The sequence below is a fragment of the Pantherophis guttatus genome, chromosome 5 (genome assembly GCF_059756535.1).
Source record: "Pantherophis guttatus breed Tessera chromosome 5, ASM5975653v1, whole genome shotgun sequence".
NCBI lineage: Eukaryota > Metazoa > Chordata > Lepidosauria > Squamata > Colubridae > Pantherophis > Pantherophis guttatus.
Window position 1 is genome coordinate 74696264 of NC_142067.1, and position 12371 is coordinate 74708634.

At 41.3% G+C, this 12371-nt stretch overlaps 1 protein-coding gene and 1 long non-coding RNA gene across 7 annotated transcripts in view; one reads left to right on the top strand and one right to left on the bottom strand.

Annotated features, from left to right (window-relative positions):
• The window catches only part of PDK3 (pyruvate dehydrogenase kinase 3), a 75891-nt gene extending 74968 nt beyond the window's left edge, over positions 1-923 (bottom strand). For 3 of the 6 annotated variants that reach the window (XR_015728246.1, XM_087871337.1, XM_034433163.3), the window contains exon 1: positions 428-923. Coding sequence is in view for 2 of the 6 variants with exons in the window: in XM_087871337.1 (XP_087727463.1) it covers positions 428-533 (106 nt within the window). In the remaining 4 variants the exon portion in view is untranslated. Of the gene's footprint in view, positions 1-205; positions 301-427 lie in introns of those variants that run through there. The other 3 variants (XR_015728247.1, XM_087871338.1, XM_087871339.1) reach the window with 2 other exon arrangements.
• On the top strand, positions 338-9737 carry LOC148113466 (uncharacterized). The gene is made up of 2 exons (XR_015728248.1): positions 338-1150; positions 8349-9737. It is a non-coding gene; the product is annotated as an uncharacterized LOC148113466 (long non-coding RNA).
• The last annotated feature ends 2634 nt before the right edge of the window (positions 9738-12371 follow it).

Below are 12371 nucleotides of genomic sequence, written 5' to 3' on the forward strand. Positions count from 1 at the left end.
GCAGAGTGCTGGCTAATATTTGCTTTTATTTCCAGTTCACTCTCTGGACAAGAGACCCTATGGAGAACACTGAAGCAGTTTTTGACGTATAAGAGCTGAGAGTTTTCCGCACTCTTTGTAGCAAAGAAAAATACCACTTGTTGAGTTTCTGTTTTCCTGCAGCAGGTTTCAAACTATCTTCTAAATTCCCAAATATTCTACTCACTCAGTTATGTCTCCTTAAACCCTACCCACGCTAGATGCCGTTGCTCCATTGCCTTGTCTCCAGCCCCTACCTAACATTGATGACGTCACACACAGCAGAGTGGGAGTATCCTAGAGATCTTTCTCCCACGTCAGACTGAAACAAAAATTCTCAGTTGGGCGGAGAGAAGATGGTAGAATGTACGCGGCCCTGCGACCGCACAGGTGCCGTTTGATCACTCACCGAAATCCAGGAACTGCTTAATAGAAAGCGGCGACGGGGAAAAGCGAGAGTAGTATTCGATTTGTTTGGGAATGGGGCTTTTTAGAAGCACCCCACATAGCCGCATGGTTCCTTACTGGAGTTGAGGAAGCGCGTTAGGTTCGCGGATATGCCAGGCCGCCACCACGAAGGACGTCGATAGGGCTCCGGTCGAACCGGCCAGGCAACCGTCTGGCGACGCGCGCGAAAGCTCACGCGCATTAACAGCGCGAGTAGAGGGCGGAAAGACGCTCGCAACTGTCACAACGGCTAGGAATCAGCAACAGTTTGCTGTTGTCACCGTTGCTCCGCTGTTCGTGCCTCACCGTAACCTACAAGAGAAAGGACGTGTTATACCTCCCACCCATCCCGTCGTCGCCGGCTATTTAAGAAACGCCCGCCCTCCACGCGCACACGGTCTTCTGACTGGATAATAAAAAGCCAACATCCTCCGGCCCTCTTGTTTTCCTGAATGCCCATTCATCTACCTAAGCACCGCCTACTATCACCATGACACCCCAAAAAAAAACGCAAGCGCAAACGCAAATGATAGTGTACTGGGCCTCTAGTTGGATTTGAAAATGAAGATGAGAGATTCGTATGCTCGGAACTGACATGTTGATGAACCCATGTTCTTTTTATTCTTAATTGAAGCTCTTCTCCCGTTTTCTCTGTCTTCAGAAGCCTCTCCTTGGGAAACAAGAGGTACTAAGTTCAACTGTATCCTTAGAAGAAAAATAATGTACAAGTTAATTGCGAAGTCCATTGAAATATTAGATGGTATAGATTTCTGTATTTCATTTCTGACCTCTTGTATTGTGTCTAACCGTTATCCTGATGACTAGGTTGAGAGTTATCTACCAAAAAGTATGTTTACTGAGGAGGACCCTGTTTCTCAGGTTTCAATCATTTCCCTGGCTGTTTTTGTGCCTGCTCTCCAGCAATCTTGGTAGCTGCAAAATTGAATGTGTGTCCTTGTTCACTGCAGTATGAGGTTACCAATGTGTTTGGGTCTCCTCAGCTGACCACTCATTTGTGTTCTTGCAATCTAGTGGTTAGCCTCCTCTTTGTTGGTCCTACATAGTCACAGGGGCAATCCATACAGGGGATTCAGTAGATTAAATTGGAAATATCTCCCACCTCCAAACTATCTTTACAATGCATAATTTGTCCCTGTATAGTAGCTTCTGGGTGGTATGCGATGCTCACTTGCAGATCTCACAAGCTGCATTCTACAGCTTCTGAGATGTTTTTGATGTATGGCAAGGTGTGCCATGTGATAGGTCTTGTACCTTGTATCTTCCTTTCTCTCCCCACCATGTTGCCAAGAGACAAGGATTCTTCTCTGGAGCAGGAGACACTACACCATTTCTGACAAATGGCAGTCCAATCTCTTCTTGAAAGCCTCCAGTGATGAAGCTTCCACAACTTCTGAAGGCAAGCTGTTCCATTGGTTGATTTTTCTCACTGTCAAAAAATTTCTCATTTCTAGGTTGAATCTCTCCTTGATCAGTTTCCATCCATTATTCCTTGTCTGGCCTTCAGGTGCCTTGGAAAATAGCTTGACCCCTTTTTCTCTGTGGCAGCCCCTCAAGTATTGGAAGACTGCTATCATGTCTCCCCTGGTCCTTCTCTTCGTAGACTAGCCATGCCCAGTTCCTGTAACCGTTTTCTTATGTTTTAGTCTCCAGTCCCCTAATCATCCTGGTTGCTCTTTTCTGCATTTTTGTAGAGCAGTGGTTCTCAACCTTCCTAATGCCGCGACCCGTTAATACAGTTCCTCATGTTTGGTGACCCCCAACCAGGGGTGGGTTCTAAAATTTTTTACTATCGGTTCTGTGGGCGTGGCTTATTTTGTGGGCATGGCTTGGAGGTCATGTGACTGGGTGGGCGTGCCTAGCTGGTCATGTGACCGGGTGGCCATGGCTGTGTATATAGGGACTAACCAGAGGGCTGAAAAAAGTCATTTCTGACAGGTCCTCGCACTTTTGACTGGTCCTCACACTTATGACCATCCTCACATTTATGCCCGTGCAGCATTCTTAACAACCATGTCAGTCATTTCACAACTGCTTCTCTTCACCATGGTGATAAGATAGGGCAAAAAACGTAAAATGTGAGGACAGTCGTAAATTCGAGGACTGGTCAAAAGTGCAAGGACCAGTCAAAAATAACTTTTTCAGTCCTCTCAGTAGTCCATATGCATAAAAGGATACAGCAATAGAGAGGGATGAAGGAAGGGAAGGAAAATTAGAGTAGGAGTGAGGGTAAGAGAGGGAGGAAGAGAGGAGGAGAAGGAGAAAGGAAGAGGAAGTAGGAAGGAGAAGAAGAGGGGGGGAAGAGAAAGTAAGAAGAAAGAAAAGAGAGAGGTGGTAGGTTTGAGGAGAAAGATTGCTATACAATAAAAAAGATGAAAGGGAAGAAAACCAACCCCAAACAAATATAAAGATATTAAGATAAAGAATGAATTGTTAAACTTTAAAGAATAAAAGAGAACAAATATGAATAAATAGCAATAATTAGAAACACACATACAAACATACAATGTATTTTCTTTGAACAGAGTATTTGGCCGGTTCACAAATTTAACCAGTGTTTAGTCATTTCAATTAAATTTACAATTTCTATATTTTCTTTTTGCCATATTTATTCCTCATCTATTTTTTTAAAAAAACAATATTACCCTTCATCCTCATCTCTAATCTTAATCAAATTCAATTTTTCCCTTCTATTCTATATTATATCCCTTCCCATTGTCATCTATTTTTATATCCATCCTCACATTGGTTAATTATGTAATTATGTAATACAGTTGTTTAATACAAATTCAACATTTTAATATAAATCAATTAGTTATATAACTATCTTTTTTGTATATCGATCAATATGAACATGAATATTCCAATTATTTCTATGTAATCCAATTTCTTACAAATTAATTAATTATATTTACCAATAATAATAAACCAAATAATTTCCCCCATACATTCCTCCAAACCACAACTTAACCATTTCTGCTTTCAACACAATCTACAATTAATAGTATCTCAATTATTACAATTCCCTAGTTAAATAGAGCTTTTTTCTTTTGTGTTTTAAAATCTTGAACCTCCTCTTTTGCCCTAAATTTCCCATTGTTTGCAGTTTTGCACCTACCTTTTTTGGTGCAGAAAAAGAAATATCCCTCTGCCTCATTTTGTCACCTTGCAACAAAGATCCTGCTTTACTTTCAGTTTCGTTTTTCAGCATAGTTAGGGGGGGAAAAATCTGCTCCTCTCTTTGCAGCTAGCAACAGAGCCCTCCGCAAAACAGCTGAGAGCAAATCAGCTGAGAGTCCGAGGCTGATCAAATCTACTTATGGTAATTAACCTATGCTGAAGCTGAAAGGGGCTGTTTTTTTTCTATTTTTGCAGGCCCCGGTCTTCTCATTTGTTTTCTTTTAACACTGATCAGATGTAGGGCGGGCCTTTGAAGCCCCGCGGCAAGAATTTAAACAGTTTTTTTCCCTCTAGCCATCAGCTGGGACTCAGGAGGCAGCAATAGATTGGGAGTGGGCAGGGTAAGCGAACAGCCGGCAATCCAACAGAGCAGAGAGTGAGGGTGAGTTAAGGCGTGGGGGGGCGAGAGAGGGCTTTGGCGACCCCTGTGAAATGGCCATTCAACCCCCAAAGGGGTCGCGACCCCCAGGTTGAGAACCGCTGTTCTAGAGTCTAAACATCTTTTTTATAGTGTGGTGACCAAAACTGGATGCAGTATTCTAGGTGTGGTCTTATTACCTCACTTGATCTTGATTGTGTGTTGTTAGTTGCGAAGTTGCGTCCGACCCACCGTGACCCCATGGACAATGTTCCTCCAGGCCTTCCTGTCCTCTACCATCCTCTGGAGTCCATTTAAGCTCATGCCGACTGCTTCAGTGACTCCATCCAGCCACCTCATTCTCTTGTCGTCCCATTCTTCTTTTGCCCTCAATCTTTCCCAGCATTAGGCTCTTCTCCAGTGAGTCCTTCCTTCTCATTAGGTGGCCAAAATATTTGAGTTTCATCTTCAGGATCTGGCCTTCTAAAACAGTCAGGGTTGATCTCCTCTAGGACTGACTGCAAGTTTCTTGCAGTCCAAGAAACTTGCAGGAGTCTTCTCCAGCACCACAGTTCAAAGGCCTCAATTCTTTGGCACTCAGCCTTTCTTATGGTCCAACCTTCATAGCCATACATTGCAACCGGGAAAACCATAGCCTTGACTATACGCACTTTTGTTGGCAGGGTGATGTCTCTGCTTTTTAGTATGCTATCTAGATTTGCCATAGCTTTCCTCCCCAGGAGCAAGTGTCTTTTAATTTCTTGGCTGCAGTCCCCATCTGCGGTGATCTTGGAGCCCAGGAAAATAAAATCTGTCACTACCTCCATTTCTTCCCCATCTATTTACCAGAAATTAAGAGGGCCGGATGCCATGATCTTAGTTTTCTTAATGTTGAGTTTCAAGCCAACTTTTGCACTCTCCTTCTTTACCCACATCAAGAGGCTCTTTAGTTCCGCTTCACTTTCTGCCATTAAAGTGGTATCAGCTGCATATCTGAGGTTGTTGATACTTCTCCCAACAATCTTAATTCCAACTTTTGATTCATCTAGCCCCGCCTTTCTCATGATGTGCTCTGCATATAAGTTAAATAGGCAGGGTGACCGCATACAGCCTTGCCGGACTCCTTTCCCAATTTTGAACCAATCAGTGGTTCCGTGTCCAGTTCTCACTGTTGCTTCTTGACCCGCATATAGGTTTCTCAAGAGACAAATAAGATGGTCTGGAACTCCCATCTGTTTAAGAACTTGCCACAATTTGCTGTGATCCACACAATCAAAGACTTTAGCATAGTCAATGAAGCAGAAGTAGATGTTTTTTTCTGGAACTTCCTAGCTTTCTCCATGATCCAGCGTATGTTGGCAATTTGATCTCTAGTTCCTCTGCCTCTTCAAAATCCTACCTGCACTTCTGGTAGTTCTCGGTCCACAGATTGCTGGAGCCTAGTCTGTAGGATTTTAAGCATAACCTTACTAGCATGTGAAATGAGTGCAATGGTGCGATTGTTTGAACATTCTTTGGCATTGCCTTTCTTTGGAATTGGAATGTAAACTGACCTTTTCCAATCCTGTGGCCACTATTGAATTTTCCAAATTTGCTGGCAAATTGAGTGTAGCAGTTTTACTGCATCGTCTTTTAAGATTTTGAATAGCTCAGTTGGAATACTGTCACCTCCACTAGCTTTGTTGTTTCTCAGATTTCCTAAGGCCATTTGACTTCACATTCTAGGATGTCTGTCTCAAGGTCAGTGACCACACCATCGAAGTTATCAAGGATTTCAATTTCAATTTCAATTTAATTCAATTTATATGCCGCCCCTCTCCAAAGACTCAGGGCAGCTAGGGATGTTAAGCTAGTTCTTGTATAGTTCTTCTGTGTAATTTTGCCACCTCTTCTTAATCTCTTATGCCTCTGTTAGGTCCCTGCCATTTTGGTCCTTTATCATGCCCATCTTTGCATGAAACATTCCCTTCATATCTCCAATTTTCTTGAAGAGATCTCTGGTCTTTCCTATTCTATTGTTTTCTTCTATTTCTTTGCACTGTTCATTTAAGAGGCATTCTTATCTCTTCTAGCTATTCTCTGAAATTCTGCATTCAATTGGGTATATTTCTCCCTTGCCTTTTGCTTCCTTTCTTTCCTCAGCTATTTGCAAAGCTTCCTCAGACAGCCATTTTGCTGTCTTGCATTTCTTTTTCTTTGGGATGGTTTTAGTTGCTACCTCTTGTACAGTGTTGCGAACCTCCATCCATAGTTCTTCAGACACTCTGTCTATCAGATCTAATTCCTTAAATCTATTTGTCACCTCTACTGTATATCCACCGGGATATGATTTAGTTCATACCTGAGTGGCCTAGTGCTTTTCCCTACTTTCTTCAATTTAAGCCTAAATTTTGCAACGAGAAGCTCATGATCTGAGCCACAGTCAGCTCCTGGTCTTATTTTTACTAACTATATAGAGCTTCTTCATCTTCGGCTGAAGAGCACATAATCAGTCTGATTTCTGTGTTGATCGTCTGATGATGTCCATGTGTAGAGTCGTCTCTTGGGTTGTTGGAAAAGAGTGTTTGCTATGATCATTGTATTCTCTTGACAAAATTCTATCAGCTTGTGCCCTGCTTCATTTTATACTCCAAGGCCAAACTTGCCTGTTTTTCTGGTTATCTTTTGGCTTCCTACTTTAGCATTCCAATCCCCCATGATGATAAGGACATCATTTTTTGGTGTTAATTCTATAAGGTGCTATGGGGCTTCAAAGAGGTCAATTTCATCCTCTTCAGCACCAGTGGTTGGGGCATAGACTTGGACTACTGTGATATTGAATGGTTTGCCTTGGTTTCGAACTGAGATCATTCTGTCATTTTGGAAATTGTATCCCAGTATTGCTTTTCCTATTCTTTTATTTATGAAGGCTACTTTTCTTTCATCACCAGATACATTCACAGCTGAGCGTCCTTTTGGCTTTGGCCTAGTCGCTTCACTCTTTCTGGCGCTACTAGTACTAGCCCTCTGCTCTTTCTCAGTAGCATATTGGACACCTTCCGCCCTTCATCTTCCAGCATCATATCTTTTTGCCTTTTGGTACTGTCCATGGGGTTTTTATGGCAAATATACTGGAGTGGGTTGCCATTTCCTTCTCCAGTGGATCACGTTTTCTCAGAACTCTCTGCTATGACCTGTCCATCTTGGGTGGCCCTGCATGGCATAGCTCATAGCTTCATTGAGCTATGTAAGCTCCTTCGCCACGACAAGGCAGTAATCCATGAAGGGGTAGTAATCCATGAAGGGGATTCATCTTGATTGTATCCCTCTGATAATGCAATTTAGGAATGCATTGGCTTTTTTGGTTGCCAACTCATATTTAATAATGAGCCGCACATTGCTGGCTCATATTTAATAAGCTGGTCAGTAACTATTTACAACTGTTGTAGCATTTCCATGGTCTATCATTCTATCATTGGCATCCTTCAGTCTCAAGAGACTATGGTATCGTGCTCTGGAAAGAGGTCCTAAAACAGCATCTAGTGTGACTAAAAAGGCCAATTCAAGAGTGGCAATCCCTTCCACACTGAGGGCAGATACATTCTGTCCCCTGCCCAGCCCCCAGATTTCGCTGGTTCCAGGACTGCCTCTTTGCCTCAGCCTGCCGAACAAGTGTCTCTTCGAATTGGAGAAGGCCATGCTGTGTCTTTAGCCTCCAAGCTGAACGATCGGAGGTCAAGGTTTCCCAGTTGTTAATGTCCATTCCCAGGGCCTTTAGGTCCCTCTTGCTGATATTCTTATATCGCAGCTGTGGTCTCCCTCCAAGGCGCTTTCCCTGCACTAATTCTCCATACAGGAGATCTTTCGGAATCCGACCATCAGCCATTCTCACGACATGCCCCAGCCAGCGTAGACATTGCTGTTTCAATAGTGTATACATGCTAGAAATTCCAGCACGTTCCAAGACTGCACTATTTGGAACTTTGTCCTGCCAGGTGATGCCAAGAATTTGTCGGAGTCAGTGCATATGAAAGGTGTTCAACTTTCTCTCCTGCCGTGCATAGAGGGTCCAAGACTCACTGCAGTACAAGAGTGTGCTCAGGACGCAGGCTCTATAGACCTGGATCTTTGTATGTTCCGTCAGCTTCTTATTAAGCCATACTCTGTAAGTCTGGAAAATGTGGTGGCCACTTTACCAATACGTTTATTCAGCTCAGTATCTCAAGAGAGTGTCAGAGATAGTTGAGCCGAGGTACACAAAGTCATGGACAACCTCCAGTTCTTGTGCAGAGATTATAATACAGGGAGGTGAATCCATGTCCTGACACGTGACTTGTGTTTTTTTCAGGCTGATTGTTAGTCCAAAGTCTTGGCAGGCCTTGCTAAAACTGTCCATAAGTTGTTGAAGGTCTTCAGCAGACTGAGCAGTGATGGCAGCATCATCAGCGAAGAGGAAATCCCGTAAGCATTTCAGCTGGACTTTAGACTTTGCTCTCAATCTAGAGAGATTAAAGAGTTTTCTGTCTGATCTGGTCCAGAGGTAAATACCCTCTGTTGCAGTTCCAAAAGCATGTTTCAGCATGACAGCAAAAAAGATCCCTAATAAAGTTGGCGCGAGGACACAGCCCTGCTTCACTCCACTTCGAATAACAAAGGAATCTGAAGTTAAGCCATCAAAAACTACAGTGCCCTTCATTTCCTCATGAAAGAGCCTGATGATGTTGAGGAGTTGAGGTGGACATCCAGTCTTGGGGAGAATTTTATAAAGGCCATCCCTGCTAACCAAGTCAAAAGCCTTTGTAAGATCTATGAAGACTACAAAAAGTGGCTATCTTTGTTCCCTGCATTTCTCCTGCAACTGTCTAAGGGAAAATACATTTCAGTAGTGGACCTGTTGGCTCGAAATCCACACTGTGATTCTGGATAGACTCTCTCTGCAAGCACCTGGAGCCTCTTCAGTACGACATGGGCAAGCAGCTTCCCTACAACACTAAGAAGAGAGATGCCACGGTAGTTGTTACAGTTACCCCTGTCACCTATGTTTTTGTACAGTATGACAATATTTGCATCCTTCATGTCCTGTGGTACTCCACCCTCCCTCCAACAAAGACAGAAGATTTCATGCAGTTCAGTGGAGATGTTCTCTTTGCAGTACTTCAGAACTTCGGCAGGAATGTTATCTTTCCCGGGTGCCTTGCCAGAGGCAAGGGAGTCCAGGGCCACATTTAGTTCTTCTAAAGTTGGTTCACTGTCAAGCTCCTCCAAGACAGGCAGACACTAAATGTTATTTAATGCTTCTTCAGTTACCACATTTTCTCTGGAATATAACTCAGAGTAGTGTTGCACCCAGCGTGCCATCTGCTGTGCTCCGTCCTGGATAACCTCACCTGTAGCAGACTTCAGAGAGGCAGATTTCTTCTGTGTTGGACCTAAGGCCTGCTTGATGCCATCATACATCCCCTTAATGTTGCTTGTGTCAGCTGCTATCTGGATCTGAGAGCAAAGCTGCAGCCAATAATCGTTAGTACATCTCCTGGCGGTCTGTTGGACTTTGCTATGAGCAGCTTGCAGAACCTGTAGGTTGCGCTCACTGGAACAGGCTTTATATGCAATTAGAGCTCTCCTTTTTTCCTCGGTGGCTGGCGTCAACTCCTCCGAATGGGCTTCAAACCAATCAGTCTTTCTGATCTCCTTACCAAATACTGACAAGGCGGTGTTATAAACAGCATTCTTGAAATATTCCCATTGTTCAGATGCATTTACTTCAGCTGGGCCTGGGAGAGTTTCCTTGAGTGCTTGTGCAAATTCCTCCACTTTGCCCTGATTGCGGGTCTTGTTGATGTCAATTCGTGGTCTTCCTTCCTTCTTCGAGTAATGCAATCTCTTTGTTTGCAGTTTTATTCTGCTGCACACCAAGGAGTGGTCTGTATCGCAATCAGCACCCTGATAGCTGCGTGTGATTGTAATATTGGGGAGGTTGGAGTGCCTGGTAAAGATCAAGTCAAGCTGGTGCCAATGCTTCGATCTTGGATGTCACAGACTCTGTGTTGAGGCTTTGTTTTAAAGTATGTATTGCTAATGCAAAGTCCATAGTAGCAGCAAAACTCCAGCAGTCATTGGCCATTTTCATTCATCTTTCCAACACCGAACTGACCTAAACAAGTGGTCCAAGAATTATAATCAGCTCCAACTCTGGCATTTAAATCACCAAGGATAAGTGGTTCTTTCTCAGGGATTTTCTTGATAGTAGCAGCCAGATTGTCGTAGAATTTGTCTTTGGATTCTACTGAAGATGATAATGTCGGAGCATATGCGCTAATATGGTCACATGATCAAAATTCAGGTATTATCCAACTGGCATGTATTTATGATAGCTGCACCTTCTTGGGGTCATGTGATCACCATTTGTAACTTTGTCAGCCTTCTTCCAACAAGCAAAGTCAATGGGGGAAATCCAGATTCATTTAATGACCATATAATTCACTTCAGTGATTCGCTTAACTGTGGCAAAAGAGATCATAAAATGGGGCAAACTTAAATGAATTTTGCCCCATTTTACGACCTTTCTTGCCACAATTGTTAAGTGAATCACTGCAGTTGTTAAATTAGTATCACGTTAAGTGACTCTGGCTTCACCATTGACTTTGCTTATCAAAAGGCCACAAAAGGTGATTTTATGATCCTGGGACACTGCAACCATCATAAAATATGAATCAGTTGAAGAAAAAGAAATACTCAATTGAGAGTATTTCTGCAGCACTTGTTGTTCAGTAGGTTTTCCCACGAATCAAATCACAGCTTGTCTCAACAGTTGTCTTCTGGCTACATATAAGTCTATTCTACAATCTCCTTTAGCTTTCCTCAGAAGATCTGCTCCTTATACCTGCTGTAAAAGAAATCAGAGGTCTTTTTTTTTTTTTTGTATCTGCTTTTTTAAAATTTTGTTGCATTTGTCTCTCTACTCTTTTTCCTTTTATTATTAGTCCCTGTTACTTATCTTTCTATTTTAAAATTTTAAAAAGTTATCAAAATTAAGATGTACATAACAAAATTAAGATACATAACCAGTATGCCTCTGCTGATTATGCTGATTATTATCATATTGCAAATATCAAGAATAATATGTTTTAACAGATGATTAAAGTGCAAGATGCAACTGAAAACAATCTGGAACCTAGAACAGAATGAAGATCTAGCTGTGATTACCTAACATAAAAATGTGGAGACTGAAAAGCTTGTTCAAGATAGAAAAAGGAGAAGGATAAAAAAACTGATTTATAAATTGTAAATATTGTAAATTATGGGCTAAATACCCTACACAGTCTGATCTCTATGACAAACCTTATGGAACTAAAGCTCCCATTTCTAGAAGCAACAATTCTATCAATAGAAAACAGATTGACCACAATGACTGTACAGTGCACCGATTCAAAGGAAAATGCCAATTTTGCTACTATTGCCAGTAAACCAGACTAAATGGAAAAATGTATCAATACTGAAGAAAAATAGATGAGGTCATGAGATCAACGCTATCTGGAATTAGTCTCAAAATGGTTGTGCATGGATTTCCTTGGAATGATAATTATTTTTACTATAATCCATATAATTCATTATAAAATTACCTTTCTTGTAATATTATTTATTAAAACAAGCATTGCTTCTAAATTGTCCATTTGCATTATAGAAATGGTTTTGTATTAGTTGCATTTTGACGCATTGTGATAATTGGCAAAACTAAATAGCTGACCTTTGATTAAATATGCTTTTTTTTTCACTTCTCTGCATCCTTTTCATCTTTATAAAATTTGTATAATTGTTATAGTCAAACATTTATGTGCCTACTATATTATTAATTATAACATTCTTGAATAGAGCAAATGTTTTAAAAGAAAGCCAGAACTTATCTCTGACATCATTATTATAAATCCAATAGTACATCAAGTACAGTAAAACATTGCTGTGATTAAATATCTCTAAATTCTCAGAAAGTAATAATACTCAAAATTTTGTTGAAGACTTATTCTGTCTTAAAACAACAGAGAGTAATAAAATACACCCTTACTGCTATCAGTTCTTAAACAAATTTCTTGCTCCCTCACATTTTTTATTTTGGTACAATTTCATAAGATAGCTTACTGGCATTGGTCTTCTGCATTGCTGAGAATTGTATTAAATGGCCATAAACCTGCAATAGGAAGAAACAAAGAAAATGGTTAAAACTAGTAAATTGCATTGTTTTTGGGAAAATGATGTCTTGAAATATATCATTAGAGAAGAAATAAGGATGCAAAGTTTTTTTCCCAGGTAAAACTTTTTGACCTAAATCAGTTGAATAGCTATGAATCCTGTTTTGAAAAGTATTTTATTTGGA